The 24,287-nt window shown below is 40.6% G+C and overlaps 1 protein-coding gene across 1 annotated transcript in view; it reads left to right on the top strand.

The window, feature by feature from the left end:
* Positions 1-24,287, top strand: part of LOC134206233 (mucin-2-like) — a 310,180-nt gene that overhangs the window by 273,901 nt on the left and 11,992 nt on the right. Inside the window, exons 3-4 of the mRNA XM_062681921.1 lie at positions 19,483-20,057; positions 20,119-20,323. Coding sequence (XP_062537905.1) covers positions 19,483-20,057; positions 20,119-20,323 — 780 coding nt within the window. The remainder of the gene's footprint in view (positions 1-19,482; positions 20,058-20,118; positions 20,324-24,287) is intronic.

Below are 24,287 nucleotides of genomic sequence, written 5' to 3'. Positions count from 1 at the left end.
GAGATGTGTAGAAGATTTTCAATATTTTTCTGATTTTGATGCAGGATTGATGTTCTGGGGCCTGGTAAGCTCTATACATGATCGCATGACCAAGATCAGTGAGTGATATGCGTAAAGTGTTAGAACTTATAGACTTTGAGATGTGGAGAAGATTTTCAATGTTTTTCTGATTTTGATGCAGGATTGATGTTCTAGGGCCTGGTAAGCTCTATCCATGATCGCATGACCAAGATCAGTGAGTGATATGCGTACAGAGTTAGAACTTATAGACTATGAGATGTGGAGAAGATTTTCCATGTTTTTTCTGATTTTGATGCAGGATTGATGTTCTAGGGCCTGGTAAGCTCTATCAATGATCGCATGACCAAGATCAGTGAGTGATATGCGTACAGAGTTAGAACTTATAGACTATTAGATGTGGAGAAGATTTTCAATATTTTTCTGATTTTGATGCAGGATTGATGTTTTAGGGCCTGGTAAGCTCTACCCATGATTGCATGACCAAGATCAGTGAGTGATATGGGTAAAGTGTTAGAACTTAAAGACTATGAGATGTGGAGAAGTTTTTCAATATTTTTCTGATTTTGATGCAGGATTGATGTTTTAGGGCCTGGTAAGCTCTATCAATGATCGCATGACCAAGATCAGTGAGTGGTATGAGTAAAGTGTTAGAACTTATAGACTATGAGATGTGGAGAAGATTTTCAATATTTTTCTGATTTTGATGCAGGATTGATGTTTTAGGGCCTGGTAAGCTCTATCCATGATTGCATGACCAAGATCAGTGAGTGATATGCGTAAAGTGTTAGAACTTATAGACTATGAGATGTGGAGAAGATTTTCAATATTTTTCTGATTTTGATGCAGGATTGATGTTTTAGGGCCTGGTAAGCTCTATCAATGATCGCATGACCAAGATCAGTGAGTGATATGCGTACAGAGTTAGAACTTATAGACTATGAGATGTGGAGAAGATTTTCCATGTTTTTCTGATTTTGATGCAGGATTGATGTTCTAGGGCCAGGTAAGCTCTATCCATGATCACATGACCAAGATCAGTGAGTGATATGCGTAAAGTGTTAGAACTTATAGACTATTAGATGTGGAGAAGATTTTCAATATTTTTCTGATTTTGATGCAGGATTGATGTTTTAGGGCCTGGTAAGCTCTATCAATGACCGCATGACCAAGATCAGTGAGTGGTATGAGTAAAGTGTCAGAACTTATAGACTATGAGATGTGGAGAAGATTTTCAATATTTTTCTGATTTTGATGCAGGATTGATGTTTTAGGGCCTGGTAAGCTCTATCAATGATCGCATGACCAAGATCAGTGAGTGGTATGAGTAAAGTGTTAGAACTTATAGACTTTGAGATGTGCAGAAGATTTTCAATATTTTTCTGATTTTGATGCAGGATTGATGTTCTAGGGCCTGGTAAGCTCTATCCATGATCACATGACCAAGATCAGTGAGTGATATGCGTAAAGTGTTAGAACTTATAGACTATGAGATGTGGAGAAGATTTTCAATATTTTTCTGATTTTGATGCAGGATTGATGTTTTAGGGCCTGGTAAGCTCTATCCATGATTGCATGACCAAGATCAGTGAGTGATATGCGTAAAGTGTTAGAACTTATAGACTATGAGATGTGGAGAAGATTTTCAATATTTTTCTGATTTTGATGCAGGATTGATGTTTTAGGGCCTGGTAAGCTCTATCAATGATCGCATGACCAAGATCAGTGAGTGGTATGAGTAAAGTGTTAGAACTTATAGACTATGAGATGTGGAGAAGATTTTCAATATTTTTCTGATTTTGATGCAGGATTGATGTTCTGGGGCCTGGTAAGCTCTATACATGATCGCATGACCAAGATCAGTGAGTGATATGCGTAAAGTGTTAGAACTTATAGACTTTGAGATGTGGAGAAGATTTTCAATGTTTTTCTGATTTTGATGCAGGATTGATGTTCTAGGGCCTGGTAAGCTCTATCCATGATCGCATGACCAAGATCAGTGAGTGATATGCGTACAGAGTTAGAACTTATAGACTATGAGATGTGGAGAAGATTTTCCATGTTTTTCTGATTTTGATGCAGGATTGATGTTCTAGGGCCAGGTAAGCTCTATCCATGATCACATGACCAAGATCAGTGAGTGATATGCGTAAAGTGTTAGAACTTATAGACTATGAGATGTGGAGAAGATTTTCAATATTTTTCTGATTTTGATGCAGGATTGATGTTTTAGGGCCTGGTAAGCTCTACCCATGATTGCATGACCAAGATCAGTGAGTGATATGGGTAAAGTGTTAGAACTTAAAGACTATGAGATGTGGAGAAGATTTTCAATATTTTTCTGATTTTGATGCAGGATTGATGTTTTAGGGCCTGGTAAGCTCTATCAATGATCGCATGACCAAGATCAGTGAGTGGTATGAGTAAAGTGTTAGAACTTATAGACTATGAGATGTGGAGAAGATTTTCAATATTTTTCTGATTTTGATGCAGGATTGATGTTTTAGGGCCTGGTAAGCTCTACCCATGATTGCATGACCAAGATCAGTGAGTGATATGGGTAAAGTGTTAGAACTTAAAGACTATGAGATGTGGAGAAGATTTTCAATATTTTTCTGATTTTGATGCAGGATTGATGTTTTAGGGCCTGGTAAGCTCTATCAATGATCGCATGACCAAGATCAGTGAGTGGTATGAGTAAAGTGTTAGAACTTATAGACTATGAGATGTGGAGAAGATTTTCCATGTTTTTTCTGATTTTGATGCAGGATTGATGTTCTAGGGCCAGGTAAGCTCTATCCATGATCACATGACCAAGATCAGTGAGTGATATGCGTAAAGTGTTAGAACTTATAGACTATTAGATGTGGAGAAGATTTTCAATATTTTTCTGATTTTGATGCAGGATTGATGTTTTAGGGCCTGATGAGTTCTCACTATGATTTCATGACCAAGATCAGTGAGTGATATGCGTAAAGTGTTAGAACTTAAAGACTATTAGATGTGGAGAAGATTTTCAATATTTTTCTGATTTTGATGCAGGATTGATGTTTTAGGGCCTGGTAAGCTCTATCAATGATCGCATGACCAAGATCAGTGAGTGATATGCGTACAGAGTTAGAACTTATACACTATGAGATGTGGAGAAGATTTCCAATATTTTTCTGATTTTGATGCAGGATTGATGTTCTGGGGCCTGGTAAGCTCTATACATGATCGCATGACCAAGATCAGTGAGTGGTATGAGTAAAGTGTTAGAACTTATAGACTTTGAGATGTGCAGAAGATTTTCAATATTTTTCTGATTTTGATGCAGGATTGATGTTCTAGGGCCTGGTAAGCTCTATCAATGATCGCATGACCAAGATCAGTGAGTGATATGCGTACAGAGTTAGAACTTATAGACTATTAGATGTGGAGAAGATTTTCCATGTTTTTCTGATTTTGATGCAGGATTGATGTTCTAGGGCCTGGTAAGCTCTATCCATTATCGCATGACCAAGATCAGTGAGTGATATGCGTAAAGTGTTAGAACTTATAGACTATTAGATGTGGAGAAGATTTTCAATATTTTTCTGATTTTGATGCAGGATTGATGTTTTAGGGCCTGGTAAGCTCTATCAATGATCGCATGACCAAGATCAGTGAGTGATATGAGTAAAGTGTTAGAACTTATAGACTATGAGATGTGGAGAAGATCTTCAATATTTTTCTGATTTTGATGCAGGATTGATATGCGTACAGAGTTAGAACTTATAGACTATGAGATGTGGAGAAGATTTTCAATGTTTTCTGATTTTGATGCAGGATTGATGTTCTAGGGCCTGGTAAGCTCTATCCATGATCGCATGACCAAGATCAGTGAGTGATATGCGTACAGAGTTAGAACTTATAGACTATGAGATGTGGAGAAGATTTTCCATGTTTTTCTGATTGTGATGCAGGATTGATGTTCTAGGGCCTGGTAAGCTCTATCCATGATTGCATGACCAAGATCAGTGAGTGATATGCGTAAAGTGTTAGAACTTATAGACTATGAGATGTGGAGAAGATTTTCAATATTTTTCTGATTTTGATGCAGGATTGATATGCGTACAGAGTTAGAACTTATAGACTATGAGATGTGGAGAAGATTTTCAATATTTTTTTGATTTTGATGCAGGATTGATGTGTTAGGGCCTGGTAAGCTCTATCCATGATCGCATGACCAAGATCAGTGAGTGATAAGAATAAAGTGTTAGAACTTATAGACTATGAGATGCGGAGAAGATTTTCAATATTTTTCTGATTTGGATGCAGGATTGCTGTTTTAGGGCCTGTTAAGCTCTATCCATGATCGCATGACCAAGATCAGTGAGTGATATACATAGAGAGTTAGAACTTATAGACTATGAGATGTAGAGAAGATTTTCAAAATTTTTCTGATTTTGATGCAGGATTGATGTTCTAGGGCCTGGTAAGCTCTATCAATGATCGCATGACCAAGATCAGTGAGTGATATGCGTAAAGTGTTAGAACTTATAGACTATGAGATGTGGAGAAGATTTTCAATATTTTTCTGATTTTGATGCAGGATTGATATGCGTACAGAGTTAGAACTTATAGACTATGAGATGTGGAGAAGATTTTCAATGTTTTCTCTGATTTTGATGCAGGATTGATGTTCTGGGGCCTGGTAAGCTCTATACATGATCGCATGACCAAGATCAGTGAGTGATATGCGTAAAGTGTTAGAACTTATAGACTATGAGATGTGGAGAAGATTTTCAATATTTTTCTGATTTTGATGCAGGATTGATGTTTTAGGGCCTGGTAAGCTCTATCAATGATCGCATGACCAAGATCAGTGAGTGATATGAGTAAAGTGTTAGAACTTATAGACTATGAGATGTGGAGAAGATTTTCAATATTTTTCTGATTTTGATGCAGGATTGATATGCGTACAGAGTTAGAACTTATAGACTATGAGATGTGGAGAAGATTTTCAATGTTTTTCTCTGATTTTGATGCAGGATTGATGTTCTGGGGCCTGGTAAGCTCTATACATGATCGCATGACCAAGATCAGTGAGTGATATGCGTAAAGTGTTAGGACTTATATACTATGAGATGTGGAGAAGATTTTCAATGTTTTTCTGATTTTGATGCAGGATTGATGTTTTAGGGCCTGTTAAGCTCTATCCATGATCGCATGACCAAGATCAGTGAGTGATATACATAGAGAGTTAGAACTTATAGACTATGAGATGTAGAGAAGATTTTCCATGTTTTTCTGATTTTGATGCAGGATTGATGTTTTAGGGCCTGGTAAGCTCTATCCATGATCGCATGACCAAGATCAGTGAGTGATATGCGTAAAGTGTTAGAACTTATAGACTATGAGATTTGGAGAAGATTTTCCATGTTTTTTCTGATTTTGAGGCAGGATTGATGTCTTAGGGCCTGGTAAGCTCTATCCATGATTGCATGACCAAGATCAGTGAGTGATATACATAGAGAGTTAGAACTTATAGACTATGAGATGTAGAGAAGATTTTCAAAATTTTTCTGATTTTGATGCAGGATTGATGTTTTAGGGCCTGGTAAGCTCTATCAATGATCGCATGACCAAGATCAGTGAGTGATATGCGTAAAGTGTTAGGACTTATATACTATGAGATGTGGAGAAGATTTTCAATGTTTTTCTGATTTTGATGCAGGATTGATGTTTTAGGGCCTGGTAAGCTCTATCAATGATCGCATGACCAAGATCAGTGAGTGATATGAGTAAAGTGTTAGAACTTATAGACTATGAGATGTGGAGAAGATTTTCAATGTTTTTTCTGATTTTGATGCAGGATTGATGTTTTAGGGCCTGTTAAGCTCTATCCATGATTGCATGACCAAGATCAGTGAGTGATATACATAGAGAGTTAGAACTTATAGACTATGAGATGTAGAGAAGATTTTCAAAATTTTTCTGATTTTGATGCAGGATTGATGTTTTAGGGCCTGGTAAGCTCTATCAATGATCGCATGACCAAGATCAGTGAGTGATATGCGTAAAGTGTTAGGACTTATATACTATGAGATGTGGAGAAGATTTTCAATGTTTTTCTGATTTTGATGCAGGATTGATGTTTTAGGGCCTGGTAAGCTCTATCAATGATCGCATGACCAAGATCAGTGAGTGATATGAGTAAAGTGTTAGAACTTATAGACTATGAGATGTGGAGAAGATTTTCAATGTTTTTCTTATTTTGATGCAGGATTGATGTTTTAGGGCCTGGTAAGCTCTATCCATGATTGCATGACCAAGATCAGTGAGTGATATACATAGAGAGTTAGAACTTATAGACTATGAGATGTAGAGAAGATTTTCAAAATTTTTCTGATTTTGATGCAGGATTGATGTTTTAGGGCCTGGTAAGCTCTATCAATGATCGCATGACCAAGATCAGTGAGTGATATGAGTAAAGTGTTAGAACTTATAGACTATGAGATGTGGAGAAGATTTTCAATGTTTTTCTTATTTTGATGCAGGATTGATGTTTTAGGGCCTGGTAAGCTCTATCCATGATTGCATGACCAAGATCAGTGAGTGATATACATAGAGAGTTAGAACTTATAGACTATGAGATGTGGAGAAGATTTTCAAAAATTTTCTGATTTTGATGCAGGATTGATGTTTTAGGGCCTGGTAAGCTCTATCAATGATCGCATGACCAAGATCAGTGAGTGATATGCGTAAAGTGTTAGGACTTATATACTATGAGATGTGGAGAAGATTTTCAATGTTTTTCTGATTTTGATGCAGGATTGATGTTTTAGGGCCTGGTAAGCTCTATCAATGATCGCATGACCAAGATCAGTGAGTGATATGCGTAAAGTGTTAGAACTTATAGACTATGAGATGTGGAGAAGATTTTCAATGTTTTTCTGATTTTGATGCAGGATTGATGTTTTAGGGCCTGGTAAGCTCTATCAATGATCGCATGACCAAGATCAGTGAGTGATATGCGTAAAGTGTTAGAACTTATAGACTATGAGATGTGGAGAAGATTTTCAATATTTTTCTGATTTTGATGCAGGATTGATGTTTTAGGGCCTGGTAAGCTCTATCAATGATCGCATGACCAAGATCAGTGAGTGATATGAGTAAAGTGTTAGAACTTATAGACTATGAGATGTGGAGAAGATTTTCAATATTTTTCTGATTTTGATGCAGGATTGATGTTTTAGGGCCTGGTAAGCTCTATCCATGATCGCATGACCAAGATCAGTGAGTGATATACATAGAGAGTTATAACTTATAGACTATGAGATGTGGAGAAGTTTCTCAATGTTTTTCTGATTTTGATGCAGGATTGATGTTCTAGGGCCTGGTAAGCTCTATCAATGATCGCATGACCAAGATCAGTGAGTGATATGAGTAAAGTGTTAGAACTTATAGACTATGAGATGTGGAGAAGATTTTCAATATTTTTCTGATTTTGATGCAGGATTGATGTTTTAGGGCCTGGTAAGCTCTATCAATGATCGCATGACCAAGATCAGTGAGTGATATGAGTAAAGTGTTAGAACTTATAGACTATGAGAGGGGGAGAAGATTTTCAAAATTTTCTGATTTTGATGCAGGATTGATGTTCTAGGGCCTGGTAAGCTCTATCCATGATCGCATGACCAAGATCAGTGAGTGATATGAGTAAAGTGTTAGAACTTATAGACTATGAGATGTGGAGAAGATTTTCCATGTCTTTCTGATTTTGATGCAGGATTGATGTTTTAGGGCCTGTTAAGCTCTATCCATGATCGCATGACCAAGATCAGTGTGTGATATACATAGAGAGTTAGAACTTATAGACTATGAGATGTAGAGAAGATTTTCAATGTTTTTCCGATTTTAATGCAGGATTGATGTTCTAGGGCCTGGTAAGCTCTATCCATGATCGCATGACCAAGATCAGTGAGTGATATGCGCACAGTGTTAGAACTTATAGACTATGAGATGTGGAGAAGATTTTCATTGTTTTCCTGATTTTTATGCAGGATTGATGTTTTAGGGCCTGGTACCCCTAGTAAAAAGATCCCAATAGAATTACAATATAAATTATTGTAGCAGCACGATGTAATAAATAGTAATTACGCCTATTGTTAAGTCAGTTTTACAATAGAAAATAGGGGTTGTTATTAGCAACACTATAACCAGAGACAGGCGGAGTGAAAAACTGTCGAAATGGTAGCGTATGAAACTGCATGAAATCGAGAAAATAATACTAACAGCACTTGAAGTTTTTGCTTGCTTCTTATGGATGCAAAAAGTAAACAAATCGAAATGGAACCGCTTTTGACGGTTCGATTGGAAACAAGATGGCGTCTTTGTCGATCTCTTATTCTAGTATTTCTAGTTATTATGTATATCGATTTTTTCTCGATCAAATTTTTGCCATTCCTATATTGCAATTCTATTGTTAATATTTTACTGGCAATAGACTTTTTTGTACGTCTAATGGAACGACAATATGACACTTTAATTGGTATGATATTAAAACAATAGAATTCAATGCTCATCAATAAAATGTATTGTATTTTTATGATATTTTGTTGCAACTCTATTGTATTTTTCATCCGGGAAGCTCTATCCATTGCATGATTGCATCAGTGAGTGATATGCGTACAGAGTTAGAACATATAGACTATGAGATATGGAGAAGATTTTCGATATTTTTTTCTGATTTTGATGCAGGATTGCTGTTCTGGGACGTGGTAAGCCTCATTGATATTCAAATTATCGTTCTAATTTAATTTCGTTGAGCTTCAACTTTTGCCAGCCATATCTTGGAATAATATAATAAATTTAATGTAGATATTATGTGTTATAATATTATGTGGTTTAGTGATTGAGAGTAGAAGAGGGAAAGGATGTAGAGATCAGTACAATAATATAAAAAAAATATTGGAATAACAATATAGAAATTTAGATTATTTCCAGTTATTAGTTGATTGAAATGGAAATAATAATGAAAAAGCGTGACATGCGCGAAAAGAAAAAGTTTAATAATTCTGTCTATATTATTATGTTTGAGAATTTATTAGAGTGTTACTCCAAGAGAGAGAGAGCCCAGAGAAATAAAGGTATTTGAGCGGAGCGAGAAATTCGCTTCACAGCATCATAGAGGTAGAAGAAAGTAGCTCAGTTTTGTGACTATAGTTATGGAGAACGGGTGTGTGTGAAAAGTGTAAAAAAAACAAAGAATTGGAAAAAAAATAAAAACATATTGCTTCTCCTAAACGGTGTTTTAGTTGTTAGTGAAGAAAAAAAATGAAATCCGACACCATACACAATTAAAACATTATATATTGCTTATGTAAGGTCGATACTGGAATATTGCAGCATTGTATGGTCTCCATTTTCAATAGCACACGAAGAAAGATTAGAATCAGTACAAAAACAATTCCTATTATTTGCTCTTCGTAAATTAGGTTGGACAACATTCCCACTTCCATCATATGAGGCACGCTGCAAGCTTATAAACATTCAATCTTTGAAAGAGCGTCGTGAAACTGCAATGGTTTCATTTATTAACGATATAGTTTCGCAGCGTATTGATTCAACAAACATTTTATCGAAATTAAATTTCTACATACCATCTCGACAACTGCGTCATCGACATACATTTTAATTAATCACTGCCGTACAAATTATGCAAAATTCGGACCTCTCAATCAGATGATGGCTATCTATAATCAACACTGCGAAACTATTGACTTTACAATGTCTCGGCAGAACCTAAAAAAATATTTTGTGACAATTCGAAACCTACACATCTAAATTTACATTAAATCGCAAAATTAAACACTACTTAACCAAACTACTTTTATTTTTATACACTATAATACCGTATTTATAGCATTAAGAAAATAAAGAAAAACATGTATATTGTATATGTACTAGTCTACGTCGGTTGACGAAATAAATAAATAAATTAGTAGTTAAAATATCAAAAGTTGTAACAAAATCTCTTCTAGTTTTAACAGAAATATTACTAAATATGTTGTTCATTGAACAAAACTATAACTCGATGTGTTAGATAAAAAGTGATGAAAATACCTTATCCCGACCAGTTAGTCAGAACAAAATTTTACCAGAATTAAATCAATATGTTATACAAATAACAATACATGCTGTCAAAGATGGAGGAAAGAATGTTATTGAAAAGATTATGATTATCCATAATGTAGGCAATCAACTTTGTCCAGCTGGTTCAACTTTGAATGTAGGTTCACTTATACAGTTATACCACAGACAAACAGACATAACACATTGAACATTTACTCATCAAATACATCGTCGTTCAAACACTAACGACATCTGCTGCTTTCAGTTAGTTGGGCAAATCTCGAACCAGATGGCGGTAGTGAGCAAACGTCAAACTTGAGCAAAAACGATGCGCGTGCCACGAGTGATCGATTGGCCAACTAATAATTATTTGAATTGACCAGTAAATCAGTGAACGATGGAAATTTGTCGAGTGTTACGTCTGTTTGTCTGTGGTTATACTGAAGGTGGTAACTTCGTTTTTTCCAATTCCTATCTACCAAAAATGTAAGCAATTTTTTTTTTCAATAAATCTAAACACAACACATTAAGGGGAGCCAGACCTAAGCGATTTCTTCGCCGCGACGGCGACAACTAGTCGCCGCGATTCTATTGTTGGATCCCTGCAGGCAATGTTCTATTTACGCTTCCATACCAACGGCGACAGAATCGCTGTCGCCAAGCGATAGAATTGCGTCGTGACTGTCGCGTCGCGTGTGTTTGGGGGAGCCTATATGTTATAATCATGTTATGACGATCATGAAATTTTCTTTCCTCCATCTTTGACAGAGAATTTATAAAACAAATATTGCTAGTGTTGTTATTTGTAACACATATTGATATAATTGTGATAAAATTTTGTTCTGACTAACTGGTCGGGTACTCTTTGAGCAGCGATTTGTACAAAGTTTTGTACTTTTTTGCTTGCTCGGCCATTCCACAAGAGCATCCTAGAAAATAATCACTGAGTTATTATTTCTGAAGAATAAAGCAAATAACCTACCATGAAACTTGCTGCCTTCTGAAGTAGCTTATTATTCCAAACTCTGTTTCATCACGAAAAGTATATTCTGCGTTTCAGTATCCCAGTCGGCCTTTAAATCATCGATTGTTCTTCTGCGGCAGTACGTCCGAATAAGCTGTTTATTCGGGGTTGGTATCTCTGACAAATAGTCTTCGTCCGTGTCTGTACTCGCTCCTTCCATGTATGAATCCAAGCCGATTTTCGGGTCCACCAGCAAATCGGTGGTAGATACGTTATCCTAAAGATCAATGAACTCTGAATTCGGTTTGGCATTTTTTTCCCGCCGATGGTTTCACTGGTTCCTAAAATATAGGTTATGGTAACAAGTGATCAAATTGCCTTACCTTTAATTCCGTAAGTGCTTCCACCAGAATCGCAATGTTATTGTTTGTAGCACTTCAAAGCAAGTTTTTTTGCCTCCGTTGTTTTTTACGGCCTATTTTTCACCCATTGCGATTTAAAATAGGGTTATTAAAATTTATCACGCAGTAGCAGACACGTTTTTTTGCAATTACAAGTTTATTTGTGACATAAAGTGAACCATTAGGAATGTGCGATGTTTTCAGATATGCGATTATACGATTATGTTTAATCGATTATTAGATTGTCCATCATCCTAATTCCAATTTGCCAATTGAAGTTTACGTTCCATTGTGTGCTTGGTTGTAGGACAAAACGTCGAAGGTCAAAAGGTCGAAGGACAAAACATCGAAGGTCAAAAGGTCGATAGGACAAAAAGTCAAAGGGTCAAAAGGTAGAAGGGCATCGAAGGACAACGGTCTTTTGACAAAAGTGAAAAGGACAAAAAGGAGAAACATAAAATCTGAGTCGAAGGGGCAAAAGGTCGAAAAATAATCTGAGTCGAAAGGTCGAAGGACCAAAGGTCGAAAGGACGAAACGTCGAAAGAACATAAGATAGAACTAATAATTGTAGGACAAAAGGTCGAAGGTCAAAAGATCGAAGTGTTAAAAGGTAAGATGGGATAAGAGGTCGTAATTATAAAAAATGACGTCTAGTATTAATCAACCAATATATTGCACAATTATGTTTATTTGTGTTATACCCGATAATATTTAGTTGCAGAATTTTTCCTTTTTTTGATCATGGGCTTTTCTTTAGAGTTTCTAGCGGTCTTGGTAGGCGTATGGCTACTGCTTCTGCCTCATACGCAGGAGGTTGTGGGTTGAATCCCAGGTCCGTTCCATTATCCTACTTTGTATCTTTTTCTATATTTCTCATTTCCAGCAGTCGCTAGAACTGGAAATGGACTTCCATACCGTTTCCATTACTATTCCTATTGACACTTAATTTTTTTTCGACGAGCTCGGTAATCGAATTACCGAATTCTCAACAGCTAAGCTCTCCGTAGTCACCTCAGTAAAAACATCACTCTTTTACCGACTGCTCGGTTTTGTGCGCTCGAAGGCAAAATGTCTAATATTACTGAGCATATCGGTAATCTTTACCGGGCACTCGGTTAAAAAGTACCGACGAATCTTCATTAAAAAGAACTGGGCTCGGTAATAAAAAACACCAACAAATTTCTCAATATTAAATAGAACATGAAGAAAAGTTTTACCCATTATTATTTTTGTATTTATTCAAAATTAGATGAAATATTATTATACACACACTTTGATAAGTAAATTATCACATAAAATTTTCTAACGGTTGCTTCTCCTTTTGCAAGCTGCTAGCCCTATCACAAATCTACCGCATTCCAGTAATGTTGTCTTCAACAGCTCTTTGTAGCTCTGGAATTCCGTTAAAAATTGTCTGCGCAATGTCTGGAACAGTCTTGCAATTTTTTTCAATCGTTCTGACAATGGCATGAACGGGTGTTAAAAACGGCATTTTCTCTATTGTGCTGAAAATTCAAATAAAAGCTATTTTACAAATGATATTTTTAAAAACTTCACTAGTATATTGTTCAAATTAAAGATACTTACATTTTTTCACTCGATCTGGCACTTGAATCAAGCCACAGATTATCTCGAAAAATATTGTAGTTCGGAGAACTCTAAGTATGGCGCCATATTGAGCGTCACGTAATCCCCATTGGGTACCGAGACGTCAGTAAATATGGTACCGTAAGCTCAGTAAACATATCTTTTTTACTGTGTGATCGGTATTTTGTCTTAGACAAGTGTTGACTGATTTGGATTACCGAATTGCTCGGTAATTTTCACTACCGATGATCAGTATATACATTAGATTTGCTGAGAAACCGGTATAGATGATTACAGATATCAGTAAACTCTAGAAAAATAACTGATCTATCAGTAAAAAAATAATTTTACCGAGTAGAATCTGTAAAAATTATTACCGAACTGAAATTCTGGATTTAAGTGTGTATACCTTCAACTTCATTATTCTAACAGTAATCTGCTAGAATTGGAAATAAACTATAGAGCTTGTTTCCTACATCCAATTAGAAATTCTATAATTTGCCTTCCCCTATCTATCACATTAGCAGCTCGTTAACCAAGACGGACCTCTGCCTCTCGAACCTAATCCAAAAATTGCAACAAATTCCGCATGAACTCGTGGCAAGTGCAGAGGTATATTCGGCTTGCAGTGGGCGAGTGATTGCATCATCATTTCCTCCCCCTTCCCTACATTGACTTGCATTCTGACGTGGCAGGCGCCAGTATGACCTAACAAATGAGATCACCAGTACTTGTACTTTGAAGATGTGTGCTAGTCCAAAGCAAAACATCTGTTGGTTCCCTGTGCAAAAACAGCTGATCTGGTCATAATGGAGTAGCAACTACGAGCAGTCAATCAAGCTCAAGCTCAAGCTCATGCGCTTTTCTTTAGAGTTTCGCACATTTATATTTATTGGTGTTTCACCTGAATATATTTTCTTGTAAATTATTTCCTTCTTTTAATCATTGGCTGTTCTTTCGAGTGTCGTATTATTATTATTTATTCAGACTATGGCCGAAATGGCCAGTGAGGTATATAAGAGTATTCTCCATTCGGGTCGGTCCATGGCTTCACGTCTCCAACCACGCAGTCTACGGAGGGTCCGCAAGTCATCTTTCACCTGATCGATCCTCCTTGCCGGCTGCACACCTCGCCTTCTTGTGTTCGTCGGATCGTTGTCGAGAACCATTTTCACCGGATTACTGTCCGACATTCTGGCTACGTGCCCGGCCCACCGCAGTCTTCTGATTTTCGCGGTGTGAACGATGGATGGTTCTCCCAACAGCTGATGCAACTCGTGGTTCATTTGCCTCCTCCACGAACCGTCCGCCATCTGCACCCCACCATAGATGGTACGCAGCACTTTCCTTTCGAAAACTCCTAGAGTGCGTTGGTCCTCCACGAGCATCGTCCAGGTCTAGAGTCCGTAGAGAACTACCGGTCTAATAAGCGTTTTGTAGATAGTCAGTTTGGTACGGCGGCGAACTCTATTCGATTGGAGCGTCTTGCGGAGTCAAAAGGAGGTACGATTTCCAGCTTCTAAGCGTCTCGGAGTTTCTCTGCTGGTATCGTTATCGGCGGTCACCAGTGAGCCCAAGTACACGAATTCTTCAACCACCTCGATTTCGTCACCACCGATAGAAACTCGTGGTGGGTGGCTTACATTGACCTCTCTTAAGCCTCTTCCTATCATGTACTTCGTCTTCGACGTGTTGATGACTAGTCCAATCCGTTTAGCTTCGCTTTTCAGTCTGATGTAGGCTTCCTCCATCCTCTCAAAGTTACGTGCCATGATATCAATGTCGTCGGTGAAACCAAATAACTGGACGGACTTCGTGAAAATCGTACCACTCGTGTCAATCCCTGCACTTCGTATTACTCCCTCCAAAGCGATGTTGAATAGCAGACACGAAAGACCATCACCTTGCCGTAACTCTCTGCACGTTTCGAAGGGACTCGAGAATGCCCCTGAAACTCAAACTACGCACATCACCCGATCCATCGTCGCCTTGATCAACCGTATCAGTTTATCCGGAAATCCGTTTTCGTGCATTAGCTGCCATAGCTGGTCCCGATCGATTGTATCATATGCGGCTTTGAAGTCGAGAAATAGATGATGTGTGAGCACGTTGTATTCGCGGCATTTCTGCAATACCTGACGTATGGCAAACACCTGGTCTGTGGTAGAGCGTTCATCCATAAATCCCGCCTGATACGGCCCCGCGAACTCTCCTGCAATTGGTGTTAGTCGGCGGCATACAATTTCGGAGAGTACCTTGTAGGCGACGTTCAGCAATGTGATTGCGCGGTAGTTGCTACAATCCAGCTTATCGCCCTTTTTGTAGATGGGATACACGACACCTTCCATCCACTACTGCGGCAGAACCTTATTCCTCCCAAACCTTGGTAATCACCCAGTGCAGCACTCTAGCCAGTGCCTCACCACCGTGTTTAAACAGCTCTCCTGGTAGTTGGTCAACTCCAGGGGCTTTGTTGTTTTTCAGCCGGCCGATCTCCTCCTGGATTTCCTGGAGATTCGGAGCCGGAAGTCGCATGTCCTGCGCGCGTGCTCCTAGGTTCATTACCATACCGCCACCGTTGTCTACCATATCGCCATTCAGGTGCTCTTCGTAGTGCTGCCGCCACCTTTGGATCACCTCACGCTTGTTTGTAAGAAGGTTTCCGTTTATGTCCTTACACATATCGGGCTGTGGCACGTGGCCCTTACGTGAACGGTTCAACTTCTCATAGAACTTTCGTGCGTTATTAGCGCGGTACAGTTCCTCCGTCTCTTCACGGTCTCGATCTTCCTGTTGGCGCTTTTTCCTCCGGAAAATCGAGTTTTGTCTGTTCCGCGCCCGTTTGTATCGTGCCTCGTTCGCCCTCGTGCGGTGTTCCAGCAATCTCGCCCATGCTGCATTCTTCTCTTCCACTAACTGCTCACATATGCCGTCATACCAGTCGTTTCTCTGATCCGGGGGCACCGTGCCAAGTGCAGCCTGGCTGCTCTTCCGTTGGGAGTGCCACTTCCAGCTGCTGCGCGTATTCTTGGGCTAGTCTATCGTATTGTAGCCGCCCAATGTTAAGCCGCGGCGTCCGACTTCGACCCGTGTTGTTCATCGTCGAGAGTTTTGAGCGCAGGCATACTGCAACGAGGTAGTGGTCGGATTCAATATTCGCACTGCGGTAAGTGCGGACGTTCGTGATGTCGGAGAAGAATTTACTGTCGATTAGAACGTGGTCGATTTGGTTTTCCGTTTCTTGGTTAGGTGATCTCCATGCGGCCTTGTGGATATTTTTGCGGGGAAAGAAGGTGCTTCGGACTACCATTCCGCGGGAGGCTGCGAAGTTTATGCATCGTTGGCCGTTGTCATTTGATATGGTGTGCATATTTTCCGGTCCGATGACCGGTCTATACATTTCCTCCCTTCCTACCTGCGCGTTCATGTCACCGCTGACGATTTTGACGTCCCGCAGTGGGCATCCATCGTATGTATGTACGCTTCTTTCTTGTCGTCGGGTCTCCCTTCGTGTGGGCAGTGCACGTTGATGATGCTATAGTTGAAGAAACGGCCTTTAATCCTCAGCTTGCACATCCTTGCGTTGATTGGATGCCACCCAATTACGCGTTGGCGCATCTTACCCAGCACTATGAAGCCGGTTCCTAGCTCGTTGGTGGTGCCACAGCTTTGGTAGAAGGTAGCCGCTCGATGCCCGCTTTTCCACACTTTATGTCCTGTCCAGCAAATCTCCTGCAGCGCCACGACGTCGAAGTTGCGGGGATGTAATTCATCGTAGATCATCCTGTCGCAACCTGCGAAACCTAGCGACTTGCAATTCCATGTTCCAAGCTTCCAATCGTGATCCTGTATTCGTCTCCTAGGTCTTTGCCGATTATATCGAGTCGCATTATCTCTTATATTGTTCGTAATGATTGGTTTTCCAGGCGGCTTATTGGGCCTGCGCAAACCTCCTGTCTCGTCGGAGGGCCGTCGTGTCAGGGCTGTTTAGCGTCCCACCTAACACCAGGACTTGGGCTTGTGCGCTTTGAGCGGCACACGGTCGCTTTGGTGGGGCCTACTTGCGGATACATGCAGCTTTTTATAGAGGTTTAACATGGCCCACTGTCAAACCCCACCACATCCTAGGCAAGCCCCACAACTCGCAGATGGCCCTCAAGCCCTTGGACATAGTCCCTTGGATATATAGTCCCATAGTCCATAGTCCCTTGGTCAAGCCCTTGGACATAGTCCCTGCTGCCCAGTGACATTAACTCTAACCAAATATTATATATTAACAATATAGGGGGAAAGACGGCTTTGGCAGGTTTTGTTCTATTATTGGCAGGGGGTTTTTGTAGACCAAATTTCATGAAATTTGTCCACAATATTCATTGATATGCAAAGAATGTTTGGGCCAAATTTGAACCTAGTCAGTCATAAAAAACCCCCTGCCAATAATAGAACAAAACCTGCCAAAGCCGTCATTCCCCCAACTAACAGGCTTTAACCCGACAGGCTTTAAAAGTTTGTGTCCCAATGAGGATATTTGGAACTATGGAACATAAAATTTCCCAGAAAAAATATTTTAAGCTCTTTTTAGTGGAATGTATTCAACTCGTCTTAGACGGTTGATAAAATTTCCCGTAAAAGCCTTTCGGTTAGCTTATGGAATTACTACTCCACGATCAGTTTTCAGATGTTTCGGATAGACATATAACAGATCAAATATTCAAAGCATAGGTGGACCAACAGAAGACGTTAATAGCCATCTTCAAGATAGTTTGAATATTACAAACACAGCATAATAATCTTTCATACATATTTATTCATACATTACAATAATTAGAAAAGGACAGGAAGCTCTCGATGCGTCTGTTCGGGATCTGCTGTGGCACATTGATTGATAAGCATGCATGAGAAAGGAAAGGTATGTAGCTAAGAGTCGGTTACCGAGGAAAGAAGATAACTTTCCTTGTTGGTGCTTAAGTTTATTTTCCGGAGTCTCACAGACCCGGTCCTTACTAGGGTAACAAGTTACCAAATCGTTGCAAAAAAAGTGAAAAAATCCAGTTGCGTCTAAGGTCCTGACATCTGTACTGGAATATCCCAGATGTGACAAAGGCCATTAATGTAGACTTGAATTAAATGAACGTGGAGGCATCCTCATGATTGGCTCTTCATCTTGACTTCTGCAGATCATACTACCGTTTCACTTCACGAAATTTGTATCTTCCACAGCGGGAGAAACCATGTAAACGACAGCATTAGAGTCAAAGGCTTTCTCCCATTTTTTTACTTGTCACTTCCGTCTTTGTGTCTTCATTTTGATCCTCCTTACAAGTAGGAACAAATCCAAATCGGAGGAGCAGTACCATCAAGTGGTAATAAAACGCCTTGTTCTTGAACATTTTGGTTTTCGAAGCGTACGTCATCATCTCGGCAAACTGCCTGGAAACATTACTGTTGAATTGAGTTCATGATGAAGCAGTGACATTTCAATAACAATCAAAAATCAGAGCTAACTTGATCATTTTTACTGCAATGGTCCGACTTTTCACCGCTAGTTTGCGCTGCCGTCAATAATAGTTGTTCGCTAGTAGCATGTATGTGATATGCTAGAGTGGGCTATCTTGTACTTTAAAATCTTTGCTCTAACTGAACAGTTCTACACAATGTCCGTAAATTTTTCAAAACTACATTTTTAATATAGTCCTTTACATAAGTAGGAACTATTCCAAATTTCTTAACATTGGAGATGACCCACTTCCATGAACTGCACGCATTATATCCTTATAAACACAAAATCGAATATTAAGCGAATAGTTTTCTGGAGCACTAATTCTTCTTTAACTATCTACCGGTTGAAATTTAAATGCCACTTCCAATACACCGAAACACGGACTCAAAAGAAAACCAAAATCACACATAACACTAAATTACTTACCTAATTTCCGGAGTTATGAATTTCACGGATTTTAATTATACCTCGCACCATGAACGCCTTCATCATCGGTGGCAAGTCCAACCAAACAAAAGAACCAATCTCACACGCTATTCCATTGCATGATTTTCTTTCGCCTTCATTCAACCATCATCGCCGCCGATATAGTCGTGGGAGAAATCTCCCGCGCCGGGTAGTGTAAACTTTCAATTTAGTAAAAGTTTAATCTTCACTGCACACAGCCACTAGCAGGAATGCAATCGCCATGTTTACCGCAGCTACGAACATAGACAGATCTCATAATTCAAGCTCCGATGATCACATTTCTGCATGCCATCTCAAATGACTAAGGCACTGGCTCTGTTTCCGCGATTTCGGAAAATACGTTCGCATCCAAAGAGCCGGCAATTAAAGTCGATCGTAACGCGATACCCACAAACTATACCAAGATACTAATCTCCCGTTTTCCCCCACCTCTGTCCTCTTCCAGCTTCAACGAGGAGCGGCAACATGGTTATTTCTCGGGCTAACGACGACACTGGTACTGCTGGCCGCTAGGCCGGCCTCAGCCGCAGAGAACAACCAACGGGTGGTATGCTACTACACGAACTGGTCGGTCTACCGACCCGGAACGGCCAAATTCAACCCGCAGAACATCAACCCGTACCTGTGCACCCATCTGATCTACTCCTTCGGCGGTTTCACCAAGGAAAATGCCCTCAAGCCGTACGACAAGTACCAGGACATCGAGCAGGGCGGCTTCGCCAAGTTCACCGGACTGAAGACGTACAACAAAAACCTGAAGACGATGCTGGCCATCGGCGGTTGGAACGAGGGTTCGTCGCGGTTCTCCCCCCTGGTAGCCGATGCCGAGCGCCGGTCGCAGTTCGTGAAGAATTCGATCAAATTCCTACGACAGAATCACTTTGACGGACTGGATCTGGACTGGGAGTACCCGGCGTTCCGCGATGGATCGAAACCGAAGGATCGGGAACACTACGCCCTGCTGGTGCAGGAACTGCGCGAAGAGTTCGAGCGGGAATCGAGCAAAACGGGTCGACCAAGGTGAGTTTTTTTCTGTTGTGCAATTCTTCTAAAAATAATTCTCCATTATCGACTGCCGTAGGTTGCTGCTGACGATGGCCGTGCCAGCCGGTATCGAGTACATTGAGAAGGGCTACGATGTGGCCAAGTTGAACAAGTACCTGGATTGGTTCAATCTGTTGACCTACGATTACCACAGTGCGTACGAACCGGCCGTCAACCACCACTCGCCGCTGTACTCGCTGGAGGAACCATCGGAGTACAACTTCGATTCCGAATTAAACATTGTGAGTATCCTTGGGTGGGAGTTCTGAAGCGCTTGAATAATGCAATTCTTATCAAGATTAAATTCATGTCTATATCAAATCATCGAGCTAGAAGTTTCCCAAATTTCTGGGAGAGCTTTCCAATGTATTAAAAGAAACATTCCAAACTTATATTGAAAGATTTTCTAGCTTTTTAAAGATGTTTCCGAGCTTTCGTAAGAAGTATTCCAAGCTCCTAAAAGGAACTTTCTAAGCTACTGAGCATATGAAAGAAGCTTCCAAAGCTTGTGTGAAAGGCATTTTAGAAAAGCTTTCCAAGCCTTTGGGAGCAACTTTTCATGCTTCAGCAAGAAGCTCTCAAAGCTTACGGGAAATTTGTCCAAGCTACCAGCAGGAGAAACTTTCCTAGGTATCAGGAGAAGTTTTCCAAGCTTCCAACACTTCTCCTGGCACCTATATCGCATCCCCTGGAAGCTTAAAAAACTTCTCCCACAAGATTAGAAGTTTTTCTTAAATTCTTGAAAACTTCTCCCTCCTGGACTTTCAATGTTTCAGGAAGAAAATTTAAAAACTTTTGGGAGAACCTTTAAAGCTTTTTTTTATTGTCTTTATTAATGAGGTTTTCGGCCCTTGACCGGTTCACCTCATAAACCTTTAAAGCTTTTAAGTAAAACTTTACAAGTTTTTGAGCAAACTTTTCGATCTTCTGGTAGCTTTATGATAAAAGCCAAAAGCTTCTGGAAAAAGCTTTCCTAACTACTGAGATAAGCTCCCAAGCTTTCCCAGATGGAAAAAAGCTTTCTGGAAAAAGCTTTCCCAGCTCCTGGAAGAAGCTTTCCCAGCTTCTGGAAGAAGCTTTCCCAGCTTCTGGAAGAAGCTTTCTCAGCTTTTGGAAGAAGCTTTTCCAGCTTCTGGAAACTTTCCCAGCTTTTGGAAGAAGCTTTTACAGCTTCTAGAAGAAGCTTTCCCAGCTTCTGGAAGAAACTTTCCCAGCTTCTGGAAAAAGCTTTCCCAGCTTCTGGAAGAAGCTTTCCCAGCTTCTGGAAGAAGCTTTCCCAGCTTCTGGAAGAAGCTTTCCCAGCTTCTGGAAGAAGCTTTCCCAGCTTCTGGAAGAAGCTTTCCCAGCTTCTGGAAGAAGCTTTCCCAGCTTCTGGAAGAAGCTTTCCCAGCTTCTGGAAGAAGCTTTCCCAGCTTCTGGAAGAAGCTTTCCTAGCTGCTGGAAGAAGCTTTCCCAGCTTTTGGAAGAAACTTTCCCAGCTTCTGGAAGAAGCTTTCCCAGCTTCTTGAAGAAGCTTTCCCAGCTTGAGGAAGAAGCTTTCCCAGATTGAGGAAAAAGCTTTCCCAGATTGAGGAAAAAGGTTTCCCAGCTTCTAGAAAAAGCTTTCCCAGCTTCTGGAAAAAGCTTTCCCAGCTTCTGGAAGAAGCTTTCCCAGCTCCTGGAAAAAGCTTTCCCAGCTTCTGGAAAAAGCTTTCCCAGCTTCTGTAAGAAGCTTTCCCAGCTTCTGTAAGAAGCTTTCCCAGCTTCTGGAAGAAGCTTTCCCAGCTTCTGGAAGAAGCTTTTACAGCTTCTGGAATAAATTTTCCCAGCTTCTGGAAGAAGCTTTTCCAGCTTCTGTAAGAAGCTTTTCCAGCTTCTGTAAGAAGCTTTTCCAGCTTCTGTAAGAAGCTTTTCCAGCTTCTGGAAGAAGCTTTTCCAGCTTCTGGAACAAGCTTTTCCAGCTTCTGGAAGAAGATTTCCCAGCTTCTGGAAGAAGATTTCCCAGCTTCTGGAAGAAGCTTTCCCAGCTTCTGGAAGAAGCTTTCCCAGCTTCTGGAAGAAGCTTTCCCAGCTTCTGGAAGAAGCTTTCCCAGCTTCTGGAAGAAGCTTTCCCAGCTTCTGGAAGAAGCTTTCCCAGCATGTGGAAGAAGCTTTCCCAGCTTCTGGAAAAAGCTTTCCCAGCTTCTGGAAGAAGCTTTCCCAGCTTCTGGAAGAAGCTTTCCCAGCTTCTGGAAGAAGCTTTCCTAGCTTCTGGAAGAAGCTTTCCTGGCTTCTGGAAGAAGCTTTCCTGGCTTCTGGAAGAAGCTTTCCTGGCTTCTGGAAGAAGCTTTCCTGGCTTCTGGAAGAAGTTTACCCAGCTTCTGGAAGAAGCTTTTCCAGCTTCCGGAAGAAACTTTCCTAGCTTCTGGAAGAAGCTTTCCTAGCTCCTAGCTTCTGGAAGAAGCTTTCCTAGCTCCTAGCTTCTAGAAGAAGCTTTCGTTGCTTCTGATAGAAGCTTTCCAAGCATATAGAAGAAGCTATCCGAGTTTCTAAAATAGACTTTTCGAGAGTCTGGATGAAACTTTCCCAATTTTTCCAAACATACTTTTCGAACTTGTAGCAGAAGCATGACGAGCTTCTTTAAGAAGCCTTTCAAACTTCTAGAAGCAGCTTTCCTAGCTTCTGGAAGAAGCTTTCTCAGCTTCTTGAAGAAGCTTTCTCAGCTTCTGGAGAAAGCTTTCTCAGCATCTGGAAGAAACTATCCCAGCTTCTTGATGAAACTTTTCCAGCTTCTGAAAAAAGCTTTCCCAGCTTCTGGAAGAATCTTTCCCAGCTTCTGGAAGTAGAATTCCTTCCTAGCTTCTGGAAGAAGCTTTCCTAGCTCCTGAAGAAGTTTTCCTAGCTTCTGGAAGAAGCTTTCCTAGCTTCTGGAAGAAGCTTTCCTAGCTTCTGGAAGAAGCTTTCCTAGCTTCTGGAAAAAGCTTTCCTAGCTCATGTAAGAGCTTTCCTAGCTCATGTAAGAAGCTTTCCAGCTTCTGTGAGAAGCTTTCCAGCTTCTGTGAGAAGCTTTCCAGCTTCTGTGAGAAGCTTTCCAGCTTCTGTGAGAAGCTTTCCAGCTTCTGTGAGAAGCTTTCCAGCTTCTGTGAGAAGCTTTACAGCTTCTGTTAGAAGCTTTCCAGCTTCTGTGAGAAGCTTTCCAGCTTCTGTGAGAAGCTCCAGCTTCTGTGAGAAGCTCAGCTTCTGTGAGAAGTTTCCAGCTTCTGTGAGAAGCTTTCCAGCTTCTGTGAGAAGCTTCCAGCTCTGTGAGAAGCTTCCAGCTTCTGTGAGAAGCTTCCAGCTTCTGTGAGAAGCTTTCCAGCTTCTGTGAGAAGCTCCAGCTTCTGTGAGAAGCCTAGCTTCCAGCTTCTGTGAGAAGCTTCCAGCTTCTGTGAGAAGCTTCCAGCTTCTGCAGAAGCTTCCAGCTTCTGTGAGAAGCTTCCAGCTTCTGTGAGAAGCTTCCAGCTTCTGTGAGAAGCTTTCCAGTTTCTGTGAGAAGCTTTCCAGCTCTGTGAGAAGCTTCCAGCTGTGAGAAGCTTCCAGCTTCTGTGAGAAGCTTCTGTGAGAAGCTTCCAGCTTCTGTGAGAAGCTTTCCAGCTTCTGTGAGAAGCTTCCAGCTTCTGTGAGAAGCTTTCCAGCTCTGTGAGAAGCTTCCAGCTCTGTGAAGCTTCCAGCTTCTGTGAGAAGCTTCCAGCTCTGTGAGAAGCTTCCAGCTTCTGTGAGAAGCTTCCAGCTCTGTGAGAAGCTTCCAGCTCTGTGAGAAGCCCAGCTCTGTGAGAAGCTTCCAGCTTCTGTGAGAAGCTTCCAGCTCTGTGAGAAGCTTCCAGCTTCTGTGAGAAGCTTCCAGCTCTGTGAGAAGCTTCCAGCTTCTGTGAGAAGCTTCCAGCTTCTGTGAGAAGCTTCCAGCTTCTGTGAGAAGCTTCCAGCTTCTGTGAGAAGCTTTCCAGCTTCTGAGAAGCTTCCAGCTTCTGTGAGAAGCTTACCAGCTTCTGTGAGAAGCTTACCAGCTTCTGTGAGAAGCTTTCCAGCTTCTGTGAGAAGCTTACCAGCTTCTGTGAGAAGCTTACCAGCTTCTGTGAGAAGCTTACCAGCTTCTGTGAGAAGCTTACCAGCTTCTGTGAGAAGCTTTCCAGCTTCTGTGAGAAGCTTACCAGCTGCTGGGAGAAGCTTACCAGCGTCTGTCAGAAGCTTACCAGCTTCTGTGAGAAGCCA

This window comes from Armigeres subalbatus, chromosome 1 (genome assembly GCF_024139115.2).
Source record: "Armigeres subalbatus isolate Guangzhou_Male chromosome 1, GZ_Asu_2, whole genome shotgun sequence".
NCBI lineage: Eukaryota > Metazoa > Arthropoda > Insecta > Diptera > Culicidae > Armigeres > Armigeres subalbatus.
The sequence above is the reverse complement of the archived record's forward strand: the minus strand, read 5'-3'. Positions and strand labels throughout refer to the sequence as shown.